This window comes from Achroia grisella, unplaced genomic scaffold (assembly GCF_030625045.1).
Source record: "Achroia grisella isolate CSIRO2021 unplaced genomic scaffold, CSIRO_AGI_Agris_v1 utg504, whole genome shotgun sequence".
NCBI classification, from domain to species: Eukaryota; Metazoa; Arthropoda; class Insecta; order Lepidoptera; family Pyralidae; genus Achroia; species Achroia grisella.
The window spans coordinates 371560-390034 of NW_026712899.1; the positions used below are offsets into that span (position 1 = coordinate 371560).

Here is an 18475-nt window from a genome sequence, read left to right on the forward strand (position 1 = left end):
ATTAGGAGTGTTGTGTGGCATGACTTTACACGCACTGCAGGCACCCATAGGGTTGCCACCTCCACCAACTACAATTATACATTTTGATTTTGCAATATCATATGCTGGTGGTCACCATATTCTTCCAAATTTGAATTTAAATGAATCTGTATATATAAACATGTACAATATTTATTTGAAACTAGCTAACCGCGACTTCGTCCGCATGAAATTTAACCAAAAATTAAAAACTTTTAAATAAAAAAAAATATAAAATAAAACTAGTCTAAGTTACTCCTTATTACATCAGCTACTTGTCAATAAAAGTCCCGTCAAAATCTGTCCAGCCATTTCTGAGATTAACCGGAACAAACAGACAGACAGACAACAATTGTAAAAAATATTATTTTGGTGTATGTACTGTATTCATATTCATATGCATGTAGTAAAAATCGGTTACTTCAATATTACAAACAGACACTCCAATTTTATTTATATGTATAGATGTATAGATTACGAGTGGGAACCCTAAATATTCACAAAGTAAACGACCTCCATTTTAATAAGACATCCGCGTCATTTTGAACAATACAAATATATATTATTTCACGCACCGAAAAATTTGTTATAAAATATAATAGTTGAATACTATAGCTTTGGTTTCTATTGCTGTGATCCCCTGATCCCAAGGGAACTTAGAGGAACCATCTCCTCATGATGTAGAATCATTCACCAATTTATGCATTAAGAGAGACCCCTGTAGGGTCTCCACGCATTCAAATTTTTATGATGTTTTTTTTAGTACCAAGCCAAAAGTAGCCCAATGGCAAAATCATTTTAATTTTTCTGCCACTAATTATATTTTCAATTCAATTCAAAATATACAACACTTAATACAGAGACATTAAGTACTTTTGTCAACTTAAATGTTGCCAATCTTTATGATAGACTAGCTTTTGCCAAAAGCTAGTATCAAATAAAATCGCTGTCGCTGTCTGTCCCTATGTATGCCTAAAACTTTAAAACTACGCAACGAATTTTGAAGCGGTTTTTTTTAGTAGATAGAGTGATTCAAGAGGAAGGTTTATATATATAATACATATACACCCGTGCGAACCCGGGGTGGGTAGCCAGTTAATATATAGATTATAGAAATAGAAATATTTCTATTTCTATTTGTTAATATACATATAGCTACATAACTGTTTTTCTTTCTTTCCTTACCATCGACTTTGTACCATAATAAATTGTCAAACCTATTGTGAATTTCAATTGTTTTAGACCTCTAATCGTGGTGTTCCAGTGACCTATTGAGACTGGATTAGGTTTCTATATCGGTGTAGCACGGTATATCCCGGATGGTGTAATCGCGGGCCGCTTACAAATTAGAATCAATTACAGAACTGTCAAAAATTATACTACTGTACTCATGAGAACATATGTTTGTACCGCGCAGGAATAGAACCCGGAAACTTCCCGTCGAATAGGATTCGATTCCTCGGCGGCGGTGTATTAAACCGCTACATCATTGAGGCCGTTATTTCCTCTGTTCTACTTAATAACAGTATACGCAAATCAGGGCAAATAAATCTGATAAAATCTTTCAACTGATTCCTTGCCGGCCTCGGTGGTTAGCACACCGCTTTTCACCCGATGGTCGCAGGTTCGATTCCTCGCTACAAAAATTGAATTCATTAGTATGCTTGTTTGTATAGGTCTGGGTATTTACTATGTATATTTTTTTAGGGGTTGGTAATGGAATAGTGCACCCTTCTGCGCTAACGGTTTACGCTGGCGGGGCACCAGTGGAGGATGATAGGATGAACATGAAGTCAGATCAGTTAGCCCACTGTGACAAATTCAGCGGGAATTTATCACGATGGTTTCCAGGGGGAATGAGTGTGTATGTATTTACAAAAAAAATGTATTAATATCAGTTACCTAGTTCCCATAGCTAGCTCTGCTTAGCTTGGGACTAGATGGCGATGTGTTAATTATCCAGGGATATTATTGTTAGTAATTTATCTCTCTATTGTTAGTAATATAGTCTGGTATCCCCGTCTGGTAATTTTTTAAGTGCTTAAGTAGTATTGATATAACCTACTACAAGTGTGATGCTATTATAGAGATAACTGTTATCAATATTTACTGTTAAACAGGGGAAGCCAATTTACTGATAAGGACTGATAAGAGGTCTATTAAACTCGTGGCGAGAGATGAGATTGCTTTTATGGAACACGACAGAAAATGAATCAGAAGCTGATAGGATTAGTTTTTTACTTCACTTTTCTTTTATGCCCAATTTACAATCAGCCCGAGTGGGCAGGGAAGTGAGCAGCGCGAGAGTGTAAACACGAGTGGAAACACTTCCCATGAATATGGTACTGCCACAAGTGCTGCCCGGCGCTCCCTCGATTGTCGGTTTTTTGTGCGCGAGTCAAAGGACTGGCAGCGCGAGTGGCAGCGTGTTTTTACATTCAGCCCTCTCGCTCAGTTGTCGCCCGGCAATATTTCCGGCAGCGCGAGTGGCAGGGGAAGCGGCTGAATGTAAACGTAGCTTATACTAGCTGTGCCCGCGTTTCGTCCGCGTTGAATAGTGAACCTTGATTATTAAATAATCTGACCTAAATACAGCCATAAATAAAGTGTTTTTATTTTAGCTACAAAAATAACAAATTTCTACAGAAATTTCCACCCCTTATTTTTACGTGTTGAATATATATGTAGGTGTCTATGTGTAATATTAAGTGAAAATCATTTAAGTATTCATTTAGTGAGTTATAGTCTTTGTTCAGTAATAATAACAATAATCTCAAGACAATTCACACAGCGCCATCTAGACGCAAGTTAAGCTAGCTAAACCTTGTGTTATGGGTACTAGATAACTGATACATATACATAGATATTTTTTTTTGTAAATACATACATATTATACATAGAAAATACCCAGACCGATACAAACAATCATACTCATGAATACAAATGTTTATGCCGTGCGAGGAATCGAACCCGCGAGGAATCGAACCCGCGACCATCGGACGTAAAGCGGTGTGCTAGACCACCGAGGTCAATGCGTGAATACTATTTATAGATCGATTACAAAAAAGCCTAATCTTCATTGCATTCTAAAAACATCACGCATAATCAGGCAAGAAATAGAAAATTACTTTCTCGATAGATTTGAATAAATATTCACCGTAACTGTTTATTTGGTAACGAAATTATAATTGCCACGAGATGTTTTTTTACACCACGTATGTGGCAAACAAGCATACGGCTCATCTTATGGTAGACGATTACCATAGCCTGAAACACCAGGGGAGTCACGTGCACGTTGCCGACCCTTAAGAAACCTTAATATACCCTTCTTGAAAAACCCCATGCTGTAGTCTCTCTGTAATTACTTATATAAAAAAAATCTATTCAAAAGAGCAACACACAAGTTTCTTGCTCATTCTTCTTGTGATGAATCTGCGTTTCGAATGAGTGGTAGAATCATAATATGATTATTCAAAAGTGCTTGTAATGAGTTTATTTGAATAAAGATTATTTCTATTTCTCGCACGGCACAAACATTTGTATTCATGAGTATGATTGTTTGTATCAGTCTGGGTGTCTTCTATGTATAATATGTATGTATTTACAAAAAAATCTATGTATATGTATCAGTTATCTAGTACCCATAACACAAGCTTTAGCTAGCTTAACTTGGGTTAGATGCCGCTGTGTGAATTGTCCTGAGATTATTATTATTATTGACGAATTTTTTAATCTCTGAAATGGTTGGACCGATTTTGACGGGACTTTTATTGGCCGGTAGCTGATGTAATAAGTAGTAATTTAGGCTACTGTTATTTTAGAAAAATAATGTTAAAATCCACGCGGACGAAGTCGCGGGCAGCTAGCATATAATAAAATTCTTAATAGCAATTACAATGTAAATAGGATGTATAATAACTTTATATATATTATAACAGAAAGAATGAAAGAAAGAAAAATATTTTATTCAGTGCAATAATATATATAAAGTTATTATACATATTTCCATGTTGCTGACATACTGGCCATATGTTATATATATTATAACATATGGCCAGTATGTCAGCAACATGGAAATTACAATTAACTTTTTTTTATTGAGGTTTTTGGGCTATTGCCAGGTGCTAAGACCTGTAACACTGTATAGATCTACTGCGCTCCCTTTTTCAAAGTCCGCTACCAATCCGTCAGGGATCCCACAGGGTTAGGGATATTTATTTTATTTTATTTTTATTTTTAGCCTTTGTGCTGAAAATCATCAGCTTGTACCACAACATAGGCCTCCTCCAAAAGACTCCAGGCTCCTCTGTCCAATAGCATCCTTCTCCATGTTGGTCCCGCCACTGCCCTTATATCATCCTCCAGTGTCAAGGGATAATTAACTAACTGTTTATTGCGACTTCGTCCGCTTGCAAATTAACCCCTTTTCTTTATAAAATATATAATATTTCTAAATTAAAACAAACCTTAGTTACTCCTCATAACATTAGCTATCTGCCAGTGAAAGTCCCGTCAAAATTAGTTTAGCCGTTTCCGAGATGAGCAATAAAAATAGACGTACATTAATTCGGTACAGTGACGCAGTAAGAAAGCAATGTCACCACTCCACCTTTCCTTTTCGTTACCACAAACATATATATTTACTAAACATAAAGTTTTGTAATTTACGTATGAAATTATTGTGAAGTATGTGGTACAATAGAGGATGTATATCATTTGCTGATGGAGTGTGTCAGGAACGAGAGTCTACATGGAATAACGTCAGACCATAGAATAAATATATGAGATGTTGGTGCCATACAAACTGTTTTAGCCGATCCTTCTGGCGGTGCGACTAAGGCAATTTGTTCACTGGTGAGGTAATGGAGTGATTATTTTTAGGGTACAATAGGACTGACATGTACTTAGATGGTACAAAAGTTCCTAAATTTAAAAAGAAATATAAAAAAAAAAGTTTGGGAGTAACACTTTTGAACAGTCCTTAGTGAGTCGTCATTACTGAATTTGCATTCTCAATGTGGCGATAGAATAAAAAAAATACATTAAAATTTTTATTTCATATTCAATTCAATATCTTTATTCATGTAGGTCTATTATAAACTCTTATGATATGTCAAATCTACCGTCAGTTCGGAATGATTTCGAGATGAGAACTGATGAGAATCTCAGCTCGTATTCTTTTCAAATAAATGTTGTACATGTTTACAATAATACAGATTCATGCCTTTACAGCTTCACCGGACGATAGGGGAGAGTGCAGATGGCACTCCAAACCAAAGGAAGGAGTTATTGAGCGGCTGAAGGCCAACTCCCGCCTGACGGATACGACTTTAGTCTGAGGGTACCGCCAGGGGTACGAACCTCGTCTCAGGCCGTCGTAACATCGGTCCTCGTTTGAATTGGACGGGGGATCAATCGGAGAGTAACAGTAGAGTAAAAACTGCCAGTAATATCCGAGAGCGAAGCTGCTTCTTCTGATGACGTTTTGGGGTCCATGTCGGGGTTTTAAATAACTAACTAGGTCATGATTCTCTAACCGTATAAAAGTTAACTTTACTTAAAACTGCAGTTTAATATACGAAACGTTTGTTACGTAGTGTAAATACAGGCGGTTAATGACTGTTTTAATGACAAATTAGAGAGAAATCTATGCTTCCGTAAATAATGTATGACCAAATTTAACAGATCTACTGGTTACTGGTATTTTTTTTTAATGAATTTCTTTGGTGTACTCTATAGCTTTAGCGTTTGCGGCTGTGATTTACGCTCGCTTCAGCAGAGTTTATATGGATTTACAAAGTTATGGTTTTAATATAAGTGTAATTTGAGTATCGTTATTGAAATATATACATTTTTATAAATATAATATTATTAATAATATATTTTAGTCATCATATTATATATTTTTTAAGCTTTTTAATTTTAGGTTCTTAGTTACAATTAGGTTATGTAAATACGCTTAAATTTTATTATATACTTAACTTATATCTATTTATAAATGAAAAATTTCCACTGTACATTTGTGGTATACATGCCTACATATGTGATTTGATAACTATATTATTAATATAATAGAGAAGATGACGGAACAACAAACAGAACAATATACAACAAAAATAGAAGAAGAAAACAAAACAAAATAAATAACAAAACAATGAAGATGATGGTAGTTTTTATGATGATGATATGGATATGATGATGGTATGGAGATGATGTTCACTACCTCGATTTAACTGGCTGACATCTCAAACAATCTTACCTTATTAATATTACTAGCTAATCGCCCCGGCTTCGCACGGGTGTACATGTATTATATATATAAACCTTCCTCTTGAATCACTCTATCTATTAAAAAGACCGCTTCAAAATCCGTTGCGTAGTTTTAAAGATTTAAGTATACATGGAGACGGACAGACAGCGACAGCGACTTTGTTTTATACTATGTAATGATATAATTTTATCCATCTGGAATAATGTAGTGGATATCTTTAGTAATAAAGGTGAAAAGATTAATGAAATAGTTGCAATAGAATAGAATAGAAAAATCTTTATTCAAATAAACAAAAATGTGATACGATGAAGTTTTTTTTTAAATCGTCGCTGTAAAAAAACGATTTAAAAAAGAAAAATTCATGCATACGTTTTTTTTAATTGTGGGTGAGGTTAACTCGAACTGTATACCACTTGTTCTGTTGCATACAATAGAGGAATCCGACAATGGTAGCCGAAATAACGTTGCTGTCGCCACTGCCAACTTAGTGTCATTGACCGTTAGCTATTGTCCATAAAAAGTGCATAACTGCCCGCTCTAAAGTAGAGTAGCGTCAGGTATTCACAATGTCTACTCTATTTTTTTATTAATTTTATTTGTCTCTACTGTTTTTATTATAACATTTTTTTTTAATATAAATATATTAGTACTTCAGCGCGATTTGATACGGCCAAAGTTTTAATTGCTTAATGTGTTCCTCTGGAGGGAATGCTAAATTATCGAAATAAATATATATATATAGAATAGAATAGAATAGAAAATAAAATAGAAAATAATTTATTCAAATAAACTTAATTTAAGCACTTTTGAATAGTCATAACAATTTGTTTTATATCTACCGCTCATTCGGAAAGCTGTCTCATCACAAGAAAAGCAAAGCAAGAAGAACGGTAGATTGAAAAAAATGTGATGACTATTCAAAAGTGCTTCAATGTAAGTTTATTTGAATAAATGATTATCTATTATATTCTATTCTATCTCTGATGCTCTACAGAACCGAGAAAGCCCAAACAACATATTACTCGTGTACAATGACTACTCTAGTTATAAATAAAGAAATAGCCCTATACAATTAACACAGCGACATCTAGTGCCACGGTACGCAGAGCCTGTTTTATGGGTACTAGACAACTGACATAAATACTTTTTTTTTCTAAATATATATAACTCAAAGGTGACTGACTACCATAGTGATCTATCAACGCACAGCCCAAACCACTGGACGGATCGGGCTGAAATTTGGCATGCAGGTAGATGTTATGACGTAGGCATCCGCTAAGAAAGGATTTTGATTAATTCTACCCCCAAGAGGATAAAATAGTTAAGAAAGTTTGTATGAAACTTTGTCAATTTTAAACCGATCGGGCTGAGACTTTGCATGCATAAAGCTACTATGACGTAGGCATCCCCTGAGAAAGGATTTTGATAAATTCCACAACTAAGGGGATAAATTAACGCGAGCGAAGCCGCGGGCAAAAGGTAGTTTAATATATTTTCATGTATAATTTAAAAACAAGTATTAGCATAATGCACTCCTTCCCTATATCTATAAGTGTGCAAAATTTCATACTCTGCCATCCACGCCATTCTTGTAGAAAGGTACGAAGTTTTTCTTCAACTATTAACGCAAATTCCATAATAAGGCGTAGAGTTTTTTCTTAGTGTAAAGATTATTTCTATTTCTATAAACTACGAACGAAAGTTAAAGTGTGTTGGTAGTAATAATCTAAAATATGAATTAATCGTGTCAATAGGGTTGTTTTCTCCCTCGCACGCCCCCACAGAGCAATATCGATCGGAGTACCCATCTTTCAGCTGAACCCAGCAAATACTATCTGGCTCCCTCTATTAATATCATTGCGTCTTTTTCTTACTATTACAAATTGTATCAAGATTTTTGTATGCCACCAAAATCACGGAATGGATGCAAAATCGATTAGATACTTCGTTAACGTTTTCAAATACTTTTTGTGTAATAAGTTTTTACTTAAACTCCACAAATTAGTAATAATCTATGGACAATTCACACAGCGCCATCTAGACCCGAGTTAAGCTAAAGCTTGTGTTATAGGTACATATACAATTATACATGATGTATTGTTCGTAAATACATACATATTATACATAGAAAACACACAGACCAAACACAAACAATCATACTCATGAATACAAATGTTTGTGCCGTGCGAGGAATTGAACCCGCGACCATCGGAAGTAAGGTGTGCTAAACAAACAGCTAGACAACCGGGGCCGTCACATAAAATAAATAAAATTGTAGTGTCTATTTGTAATTTAAAATTAACAGCTTTTTACTAAATGTATATTCACATAAAAAAATAAATGAAAAACAAAATCTGTATGATGTCTCTGGTATTGTATACATATATATGTAAACATATACACCTATACTCGTATATGTATATATATAAACACATATGGGCAGTTGTTTGTCATACACCAAACAGCAAACAACTAATTCAAATGTTGACAAAACCAATGAACGAAACCGAGTGGAAACCAGTTAGCAACGATGTAAACATTATCTGATCACTAATTAACTACGTGTGATTAATTGCAACTATTTATATTCAAAACTTTTATATAATATCATCTATACATATAAATAAAATTGTTGTGTCTGTTTGTAATATTGATAAACCGTTTTTTACTACATGCATATGAATAAAAATACGGTACATACACCAAAATAACATTTTTTACAATTTTTGTCTGTCTGTTTATTCCGGCTAATCTCTGAAATGACTGGACCGATTTTGACGGGACTCTTTTTGGCAAGTAGCTAACGTAATAAGTAACTTAGATTTTTTACTATACTATTTATAACACTAGGGCCAACCAGCACAAGGACAAAACCGACGGCCGTACTTATGTATATTTGTTATATTTTTAAAATACTAGTATGACTATTTAGGCGTAACACGGTTAGTAGGGAGAGAAACAACCAATGCCTACAATATTCACAAAATCTCTTATTTGTTTTTATAATAATATAAACACTCCAACTTTTTCGCTCCGTGCCTCCGTTCAATCGTCCGTCATGTATATCTGTTATATTGGCTCTGGCCTCTGACGTTTTTCAGGTTAATATTATTGACTTTACCATTTTTAATTTTGCGTCAATCTGATAAACATATTGTTTTTTGGAATATTATAGAATTTTTTTTCAATCTGATAAACAGTATTGCACTTAACAAAACTTGCAAACAAATATTGATTTTTATTATAAGAAACATATGGCTCAATATCGCTTCTCACTGTTAATTATTTTGTAATACATTTTTACTCAATTCATGCATTTAGTGCAATTTCGTCTTTGCAACACTGATTGCAGAATGTGATTTACTATATGAAATTCAAATCGCTGAGATTACGACGACCTCGGTGGTATAGCGGTCTAGCACACCGCTTTATGTCCAATAGTCGCGGGTTCGATTCCTCACATGCACAAACTTTTGTATTCATGAGTATGATTGTTTGTATCGGTCTGAATGTTTTCTATGTATAATATATATGTATTTACAAAAAAAAATCTATGTATTTGTATCAGTTATCTAGTGCCCATAACACAAGCTTTAGCTAGCTTAACTTGGGTCTAAATGGCGCTGCGTGAATTGTCCTGAGATTATTATTTTTATATCATCCTTGAGCATGCTCTCAACTCTGATTTCCAATTTAAGTACGCTGCTCAGTGATATCTTTACACAGTTAGTAACCCACAGGGTTCATCCCCACACTCTAGAACCCAGGTCTTGGACAGTGCGGTTTCAGAAGAGCTTCCTCCCGCGTACACTTAGATTATAGAATGAACTATCTGCCGAGGTTTTCTCAAGAGACTACAGCATGGGGTTTCTCAATAAGGGTCGGATACGAGCACGTGGCAACTGTGGTGTTTTAAATGTGATAGGCTACAGTAACAGTTTACCATCAGACGGGCCGTATGCTTGTTTGCCACCATGGTAATCTATATACTTATATAATATTCTAAATGTGAAAGTACGGATGTTTATTACGCATTCACGCAAAAACTACTGAACCGATCTTCATGAAATTTTGTATACATGTTCCTGCAGGTATTAGAATTAACATTGGACAGTTTTTTTATTTAAAAAAAAACATTTTTTTTTATAGAAAACAAAAAATAACAAAATTTTGCTAATTCAGCGCCATCTATCACTATGAAGTTATGCGAGCGAAGCCGCGGGTAAAAGCCAGTACAAATTTTTTTTTACATACTCGTGAAATTTTTTTTGGTGGTTTTAAATTAATATAACAGAAAGTAGGCGATGTAAGGTTGTTGTGCAGTCTTGTATTACAATTATATAGTATTACGTGAACAATTCTCACGTCTCTAGACCACTGTCTGTCTAATGGCATTTTGAAAGTATTGTGAATATACACTTATAACAACTGCCTCTGGCAGCTTGAGCTGTTGTTCTCTTTATTTAACTCTACATGACTCTCTTTAGCTACTCGCCCCGGCTTTGCACGGGTGTACATTAAAATATATGTAACTCAAAGGTGACTGAACATAGTGATCTATCAACGCACAGCCCAAACCACTGGACGTATCGGGTTGAAATCTGGTATGCAGGTAGATGTTATGACGTAGGCATCCGCTAAGAAAGGATTTTGATTAATTCTACCCCTAAGGGGATAAAATAGGGGATGAAAGTTTGTATGAAACTTTGTCAATTTTAAACCGATCGGGCTGAGACTTTGCATGCATAAAGCTACTTTTACGTAGGCATCCTCTAAGAAAGGACATTGATATATTCCACCCCTAAGGGGATAAAATAACCCGAGCGAAGCCGCGTGCAAAAGCTAGTATATTTATAAACCTTCCTCTTTTATCACTCTATCTATAAAAAAACGCTTCAAAATCCATTGCGTAGTTTTATAGATTTAAGCATAGGGACAGACAGCGACAGTAACTTTATTTTATACTGTACTTTATTTTATATATATAATAGGTTTTTTTATTTGAAAGTATGTGTTTTTAGATATATTATATTAAAATAACTAGGATGGATGCGTGATGTACGATCTTATCTGATTAATATTATAAACGCGAAAGTTTGTGAGTATGGATGGATGTTTGTTAGTCTTTCACGCAAAAACTACTGAACGGATTTTAATGAAACTTTACAGTAATATAGCTTATACATCAGAATAACATATAGCCTACAATTTAAAAAGATATTATCTAAATTGGCTGAAATATAATGATGAATATCAAGTAAGTGTGATCAGTAGAAGTTGCTCGGGCGAGCTAGTGTTAAATATTATAATTACGTAATATGGTCGTTATAGCAGGCCGAATACCAAACGAATGGCGTCACACGATACAACTAGTATTCAAAAATATATATTTCCGTTAATAATCTCGTAAATAGTAAAAAAAATTGTAATGTTACTATATACAATTTATACATTACTACATAGTATAAAACAAAGTCGCTGTCGCTGTCTGTCCCAATGTTAAATCTTCAAAACTACGCAACGGATTTTGAAACGGTTTTTTTAATAGATAGAGTGATTCAAGAGGAAGGTGTATATATATAATACATGTACACCCGTGCGAAGCCGGGGCAAGTAGCTAGTACAATATAACTATACATTACAATATAAATAGTGTACAGGTCACCATCTGCTTCTTCCTTATCCCATTTATTTGTGGTCGTCGTAATATGTATTTCTCTCCATTCATCCCTGTTCGCAGTCATCTCGTTATTTACTCCCTTTCTCACCATATCATCTGTCACACAGTCCATCCATCTCTTTTTCGGTCTTCCTCTGCCCTTATAACCATCCACATTCATATGTAAAATCTTTCTTAAGTTATTATACTATATAAGTATATAATAATAATATATATGTATATAAATATATAAATAGACTATGAACTTAAGGATTTAAGACTGGTTTTGTTTCGCTCAAGGTAAGTAGGTAAGTTTTTATCATACAATTTCTTAATTTATGTATGAAATATAATTATTCAACTTTAATAAATAAATGGATGCGAGCAGCGCAGGACCGATCGTCGTGGAGATCTTTGGGGGAGGCCTATGTCCAGCAGTGGACGTGTTCCGAGCTGCGATGATGAATATAAATATATAATTGACTCAAAGGTGACTGACTGACTGACACAGTGATCTATCAACGCACAGACCAAACCACTGGATGGATCGGGCTGAAATTTGGCATGCAAGTAGATGTTATGACTTAGGCATCTGCTAAGAAAGGATTTTGATTAATTCAACTCCCAAGGGGATAAAATAGGGGATGAAAGTTTGTATGAAACTTTGTCAACTTTAAACCGATCGGGCTGAGACTTTGCATGCATAAAGCTACTATGACGACATCACCTAAGAAAGGATTTTGATAAATTCCATCGCTAAGGGGATAAATTAACTCGAGCGAAATCGCGGGCAAAAGCTAGTAATATTATAAACACGAAAGTTTGTGATTATGGATGGATGTTTGTTACTCTTTCACGCAAAACTATTGAACGTATTTTGATGTAACTTTACAGTAATATAGGTTATACATCAGAATAACATATCGGATATTATTTTAAAAGATATTATGTAAATGGGCTAAATATAAAGATGAAAGTCAAGTAAGGGTGATGCAGACGAAGTTGCGTGGGGCAACTAGTATAAACTAAACTAACATATACATATATAATATAACAGATATAAATTAAAACATACAGTCATCCTATTATAAACATATAGGATGGAAGCAAGTTTGAATTAATCTCTAATGAAAACTAAACATCACAAAACGACGAATTTTTGAATTTTTTTTTTTTTTTGACGGATTCCAATTAACCATAGGGCCAGCCCGATGATAAACGTACCGAAACATATTTGCAAATACGTATAAAACAGACAATGAGAATAAAAAAAACCATTTATGAATTATTACATTGTTCTTAGGTCATTATTTTGCAATTAACTGTATCTCGTTGGAGTCGGTCGCGTTCCGGGTCAAGGTGAAACGAAATTGTCTTCAAAACAAGAGAAATTAAAACTTTCACTCGCGACTCCTAAACAAAGTGTTTTATTTTAAATTAAAAAAAAAAATCCCATTCGATAACAAAATCGTGAGTTCTCAATGCAGTCGCATCGCGTGGGCGGATCATGCGCAATGCACGCCGGCTAACTGCAGAGGTCCGTAACCTATCAGCTGATCAGCTTACAACAACAAAGCACCAAACCTGGCACCGTTCCAACACTTACCTTCGATTGCGTCGAATCAGGCTGCATGTAGTAAAACAGGAAGAAAATCCACACCGCCCCAACGAGGAATAAAACCTTTACGTTTCGCCTCATTTCGGATTTGAATAACAGATGGCACCACTCACACTTTAGTTACAATTTGAATATGGAACGGAACGAGAGAACGCACTCGCGGTGCGCGTTTTTTTTTTTATTTATCAACGGGTCGCGGGCGGCGCGCGACCGCGCTCTTGGCTGCGGCGTGTGGACTGAACTGTAGACTAGAGGCGGAATCAGATAGGCCGGTCATGCGCATATCGGTCCACAACTCGTTCGAAAATAGAACTGAACTTAATGCTTCTAATGCATTGGTGCGTGCGTGCGTACAGTTGGCAGATCTAGTAATGCATTGTAATGTATTGTTTGTTTTTTTTTTATTTATTTATTATTCTTTATTGCACCATAATAATAAAAAAACGTATATATATATATATATGTATTTGTGTATGTATATGCATGTGTTTACATGTATTTACTTTTAGTATATGTATAATTTTTTGTTTGACCTATTGTTTCAATTCGCACCGTCTACAGTTTTTCTCTGCACAGCCTATGGTTGACTGGTAGAAAATGCCTTAAGGCGTTAAGTCCGCCATATGTACTTTTACCTTGGTATTTTGTGCATTGAAGTTATATAAAATAAATATATACAAACGAAAACAATATTTAGATTATGGGTACAAAAGGCGGTCTTAGCGCAATCTCTTCCAGACAACCTTTGGGTAGAGGAGAAAAAAGAGAAGGTGGTGGATGGCGCATGATGGAGTAATTTATATATAACTAGCTGTCCCGGCAAATGTTGTTTTGCCTTAAAATAAAACAAATTGGTGATGGACTACCCCTAACATTTAGGGGGATGAAAAATAGATGTTGGCCGATTCTCAGACCTACTCAATACGCTCACAAAATTTCATGAGAATCGGTCAAGCCGTTTCGAAGGAATATGGGAACGAAAACTGTGACACGAGAATTTTATATATAAGATATTGCTTATTTCTAAATATATATTTACTGTATCCAATGCCGCAGTTAAACTATAATTAATTCTAGCCATAATAATTATTCGAGTGCAAAATTATTTGAAAATTTTAAATAAAATCTACAAACCAACAACGACAAATCTGACGACCTCGATGGTCTAGCGGTCTGGCACACGGTTTTACGTCCGATGGTCGCGGGTTCGATTCTTCGCACGGCACAGACATTTGTATTCATGAGTATGATTGTTTGTATCGGTCTGGGTGTTTTCTATATATAATATATATATGTATTTAAGAAAAAAAAAGATATCTATGTATTTGTATCAGTTGTCTAGTATCCATAACACAAGCTTTAGCTGTCTTAACTTGGGTCTAGATGGCGCTGTGTGAATTGTACTGAGATTATTATTATTATTAACAAATGCTGGCCATAAATATTGTTATAATTAAAAATAAACAAACTATTACATTTGAATTTGAAATTTGTCATTATTTTATGAATGTTTACTCATTTTCGCGGCAATCTGTTGTCAAATATAACAAGATTGATAACTGATTGTAAACGGACACCATTTTAAAAGACTATGAGTATATTCCATAACGTTTTTTTTTATTGATGATAATGGAGTGCTGTACCCGCCTGCGTTAACGGTTTACTCTGGCGGGGCACCAGTGGAGGATGACAAGATGAGCACGAGGTCAGGTCAGTTAGCACATCGTGACAAATTCACCAGGCATTATCATGATGTCTTCCAGGGGGAACCGCGTGGAGTCAATCTGTTATATTTCTAGCAATGAGGTTAATAGGCCTTATAACTAACAATTCCCTTCCTCTTTGTCAGAAGGTTATGGAATGTGAGCGCAGGAGGAAATTCCTCATAAACTACATAGTACGTAATCAATAAAGCAGATTAACGTTTATAGTTTACTAGCTACTCGCCCCGGCTTCGCCCGGGTGTACATCTATACATCATCTGCTTCTTCCTTATCCCATTTATTTGGGGTCGGCGTAATATGTTTTTCTCTTCCATTCATCTCTGTTCGCAGTCATTCCGTTATTTACTCCCTTTCTCACCATATCATCTTTCACACAGTCCATCCATCTTTTTTTCGGTCTTCCTCTACCCCTATAACCATCCACATTCATATGTAACACCGTCATTAGGATATGATCTTCATTCCTACGCATTACATGCCCATACCACGATAGACGATTACTCTTTAACCTCTCTGACATCGGTGCCACATACATATAAATAAAATTGGAGTGTCTGTTTGTAATATTGAAATAACCGCGTTTTACTACATGCATATGAATATAAATATGGTATATACACTAAAATACCATTTTTTACAATTTTTGTCTGACTGTCTGTCGGTCTGTTTGTTCGGGCTAATCTCTGAAATGGCTGGTCCGATCTTGATGTGACTTTTTTGGCAGGTAGCTGATGTACTAAGGAGTAACTTAGGCTACTTTTATTTTAGAAAAATAAAGTTAAATTCCACGAAAAGTCGCGAGAACAGCTAGTGTATTATATATAAACCTTCTTCTAGATTCAATCTATCTATTTAAAAAATCCGTTGCGTAGTTTTAAAGATTTAAGCATACATAGGGACGGACAGACAGCGACAGCAATTTTGTATTATAGTATGTAGTGGTTTAAACACAAACGTTGATAACTCTGTACCTAAATGTATTCAATTTATGTTAGATACACTAACTCTTAGTTACACTACAGAGAATGTGACTCTGATAAGCTGGGTGAGTCATTTAAATTATCATTAATTATATATATTATTTGCTTTTTTATGTAATTACTACCTGTTCTCGCGACTTCGTCCGCGTGGAATTTAAGTTTATTTTTCTAAATAGGAATAGAAATAGAAATAGAAATAATCTTTATTCAAATCAACTTAATATAAGCACGTTTGAATAGTCAAGTTTTTTGATTCTACTATTCTAAAATAAAAGTAGCCTAAGTTACTCCTTATTACATCAGCTACCTGCCAATAAAAGTCCCGTCAAAATCGGTCCAGTCATTTCAGAGATTAGCCGGAATAAACAGACAGACAAAAATGATAAAGTCCCGTCAAAGTCGGTCGAGCCATTTCAGAGATTAGTCCCAACAAACAGACAGACAAAAATGATAAAAAATGTTATATTGGTGTATGTACCGTATTTGTATTCATATGCATGTAGTAAAAAAACTGTTATTTCAATATTACAAACAGACACTCCAATTTTATTTATATGTATAGATGTATAGATTACTTTTTTATGTAATTATAATGGGAAACAAGCTGACTGCTTGCCTGATGATAAGTTTTAACCTTAACCTATATAGGTGGTTAAGAAAAACTACGGACATCACTTCGCAAGTCTAAGGTCACGCTCCTTACACTGCAATTTCATTGCCTTAATCCTACCTTCAATATCAGATTGCCTTAATCCTACCTTCAATATCAGCTTAGAAAGTAAGGTGCATAAGGGTTGAAATAGGAGAGATGGAAGTTGATGGTGGCGCGCGAGAGAGTAAAGAGGAGTGAAGAGAGAGAGAGAGTGGGGGTTAACCCCCCAAATAAAAGGACAAAAGCGGTCCCCTTCGATAGATCCCCCGTCGAATTCAAACGGAGATCGAAATTACGACGACCTCAGCCAATGTCCGAACCCCTAGACTAGTCCGGTGCCCTCAGACTAAAGACGTATCCGTCAAGTGGGAGTTGGCCTTCAGCCGCTCCATAAGTCCTTCCTTTGGTTTAGAGCTATCTGCACTCGCCCCGTATCGTCCGGTGAAGCTGTAAAGGCCAGCTGCAGCCAACAGCATTAGAGTAGTCGAAAAAAAACACCAAAGCGGCCCAACGTTGCCTGAGTCGCGGTGGACTGACAGCTGCGATCTTGCGACTCCGGCAATAGATACTTCGTCGGTATACCTTGAAGTTTTTTCTGTAGGAGTCTTACAGTATTTACCTCCGGGGCCGTGTGGGACTCCATGAGGGATTTTCTCAAAGTAAAAAAAAAGGTGAGACGAAAATTGGAGTATACAAACTTATTTTTGCCTGGTTTGTTTTGAAGGTAGCATAGAGATATGCATATCTCTATAGAGTCATGTTCAAAAATCACTTTGTCTATTCTAACAAAATACCATTGTCCCATTATCCAATTTTCTTTTTTATTTATTATATATGTGGGTATCCATAATTTCGTCCAGTCATCTTTAGATTATGATATTTTAGTAGTATTATGGTAAAAAAATTTGCAGTGAAAGGAAAAGCTAGCAGTTCTCTTCATCACCGCAAGGAACAAATAATATTACTCATAAATTATGTTGAAAAAAAATAACTTTTATGTTTGTGTTCATTTTATAGTAAAATTACTCTAATTCTGAATGTCATGTGTATAAGCGTCTATCAAGTAAATACAATTTCATTTCATTTATTATAACATTTAACATTATAGAATGGTTTTCGTTTAGTCTGAGGCAATCAGCGCCATCTTTCCGACATGTTCAAAAGTAGACGTACGTGCTATGTAGAATGTTTTAGTGTTACATCTAGTTCAGAGATGGCGCTGTTCCGTAAATTTTACAGATAGCGGTTTTTGTCATTTGACCTACCTCAATGCAATTTGCCTTATGGTATCACGGAGCAGTATACTATAGGCGTAGTTGTGATAATAATAAAATAGATATAAAACATGCGGTTTTAAGAATGAGATGTGACAATAATTATTATACTAAGTACATAATAAGTTAAGCGACTCCTGCCAATGGTTATGCTTCTGCTTGTTTCAGAAATTCATATCCAGTCTGTACTAAGTACATATTTGGTGGTCGCTACGAATAAGGCAGAACGTATGCTTGATTGCCGTTCCTGTGGTATAAAACGGGAAAGTGTATTCGTCT

The 18475-nt window shown here is 35.2% G+C and overlaps 1 protein-coding gene across 1 annotated transcript in view; it reads right to left on the reverse strand.

Moving 5' to 3' along the window:
* The window catches only part of LOC131846185 (polypeptide N-acetylgalactosaminyltransferase 2-like), a 131122-nt gene extending 117378 nt beyond the window's left edge, over positions 1 to 13744 (reverse strand). The window contains exon 1 of the mRNA XM_059195427.1: positions 13555 to 13744. Within this exon, the coding sequence (XP_059051410.1) occupies positions 13555 to 13647 (93 nt within the window). The 5' untranslated portion in view covers positions 13648 to 13744. The remainder of the gene's footprint in view (positions 1 to 13554) is intronic.
* Between the last annotated feature and the right edge of the window lie 4731 nt (positions 13745 to 18475).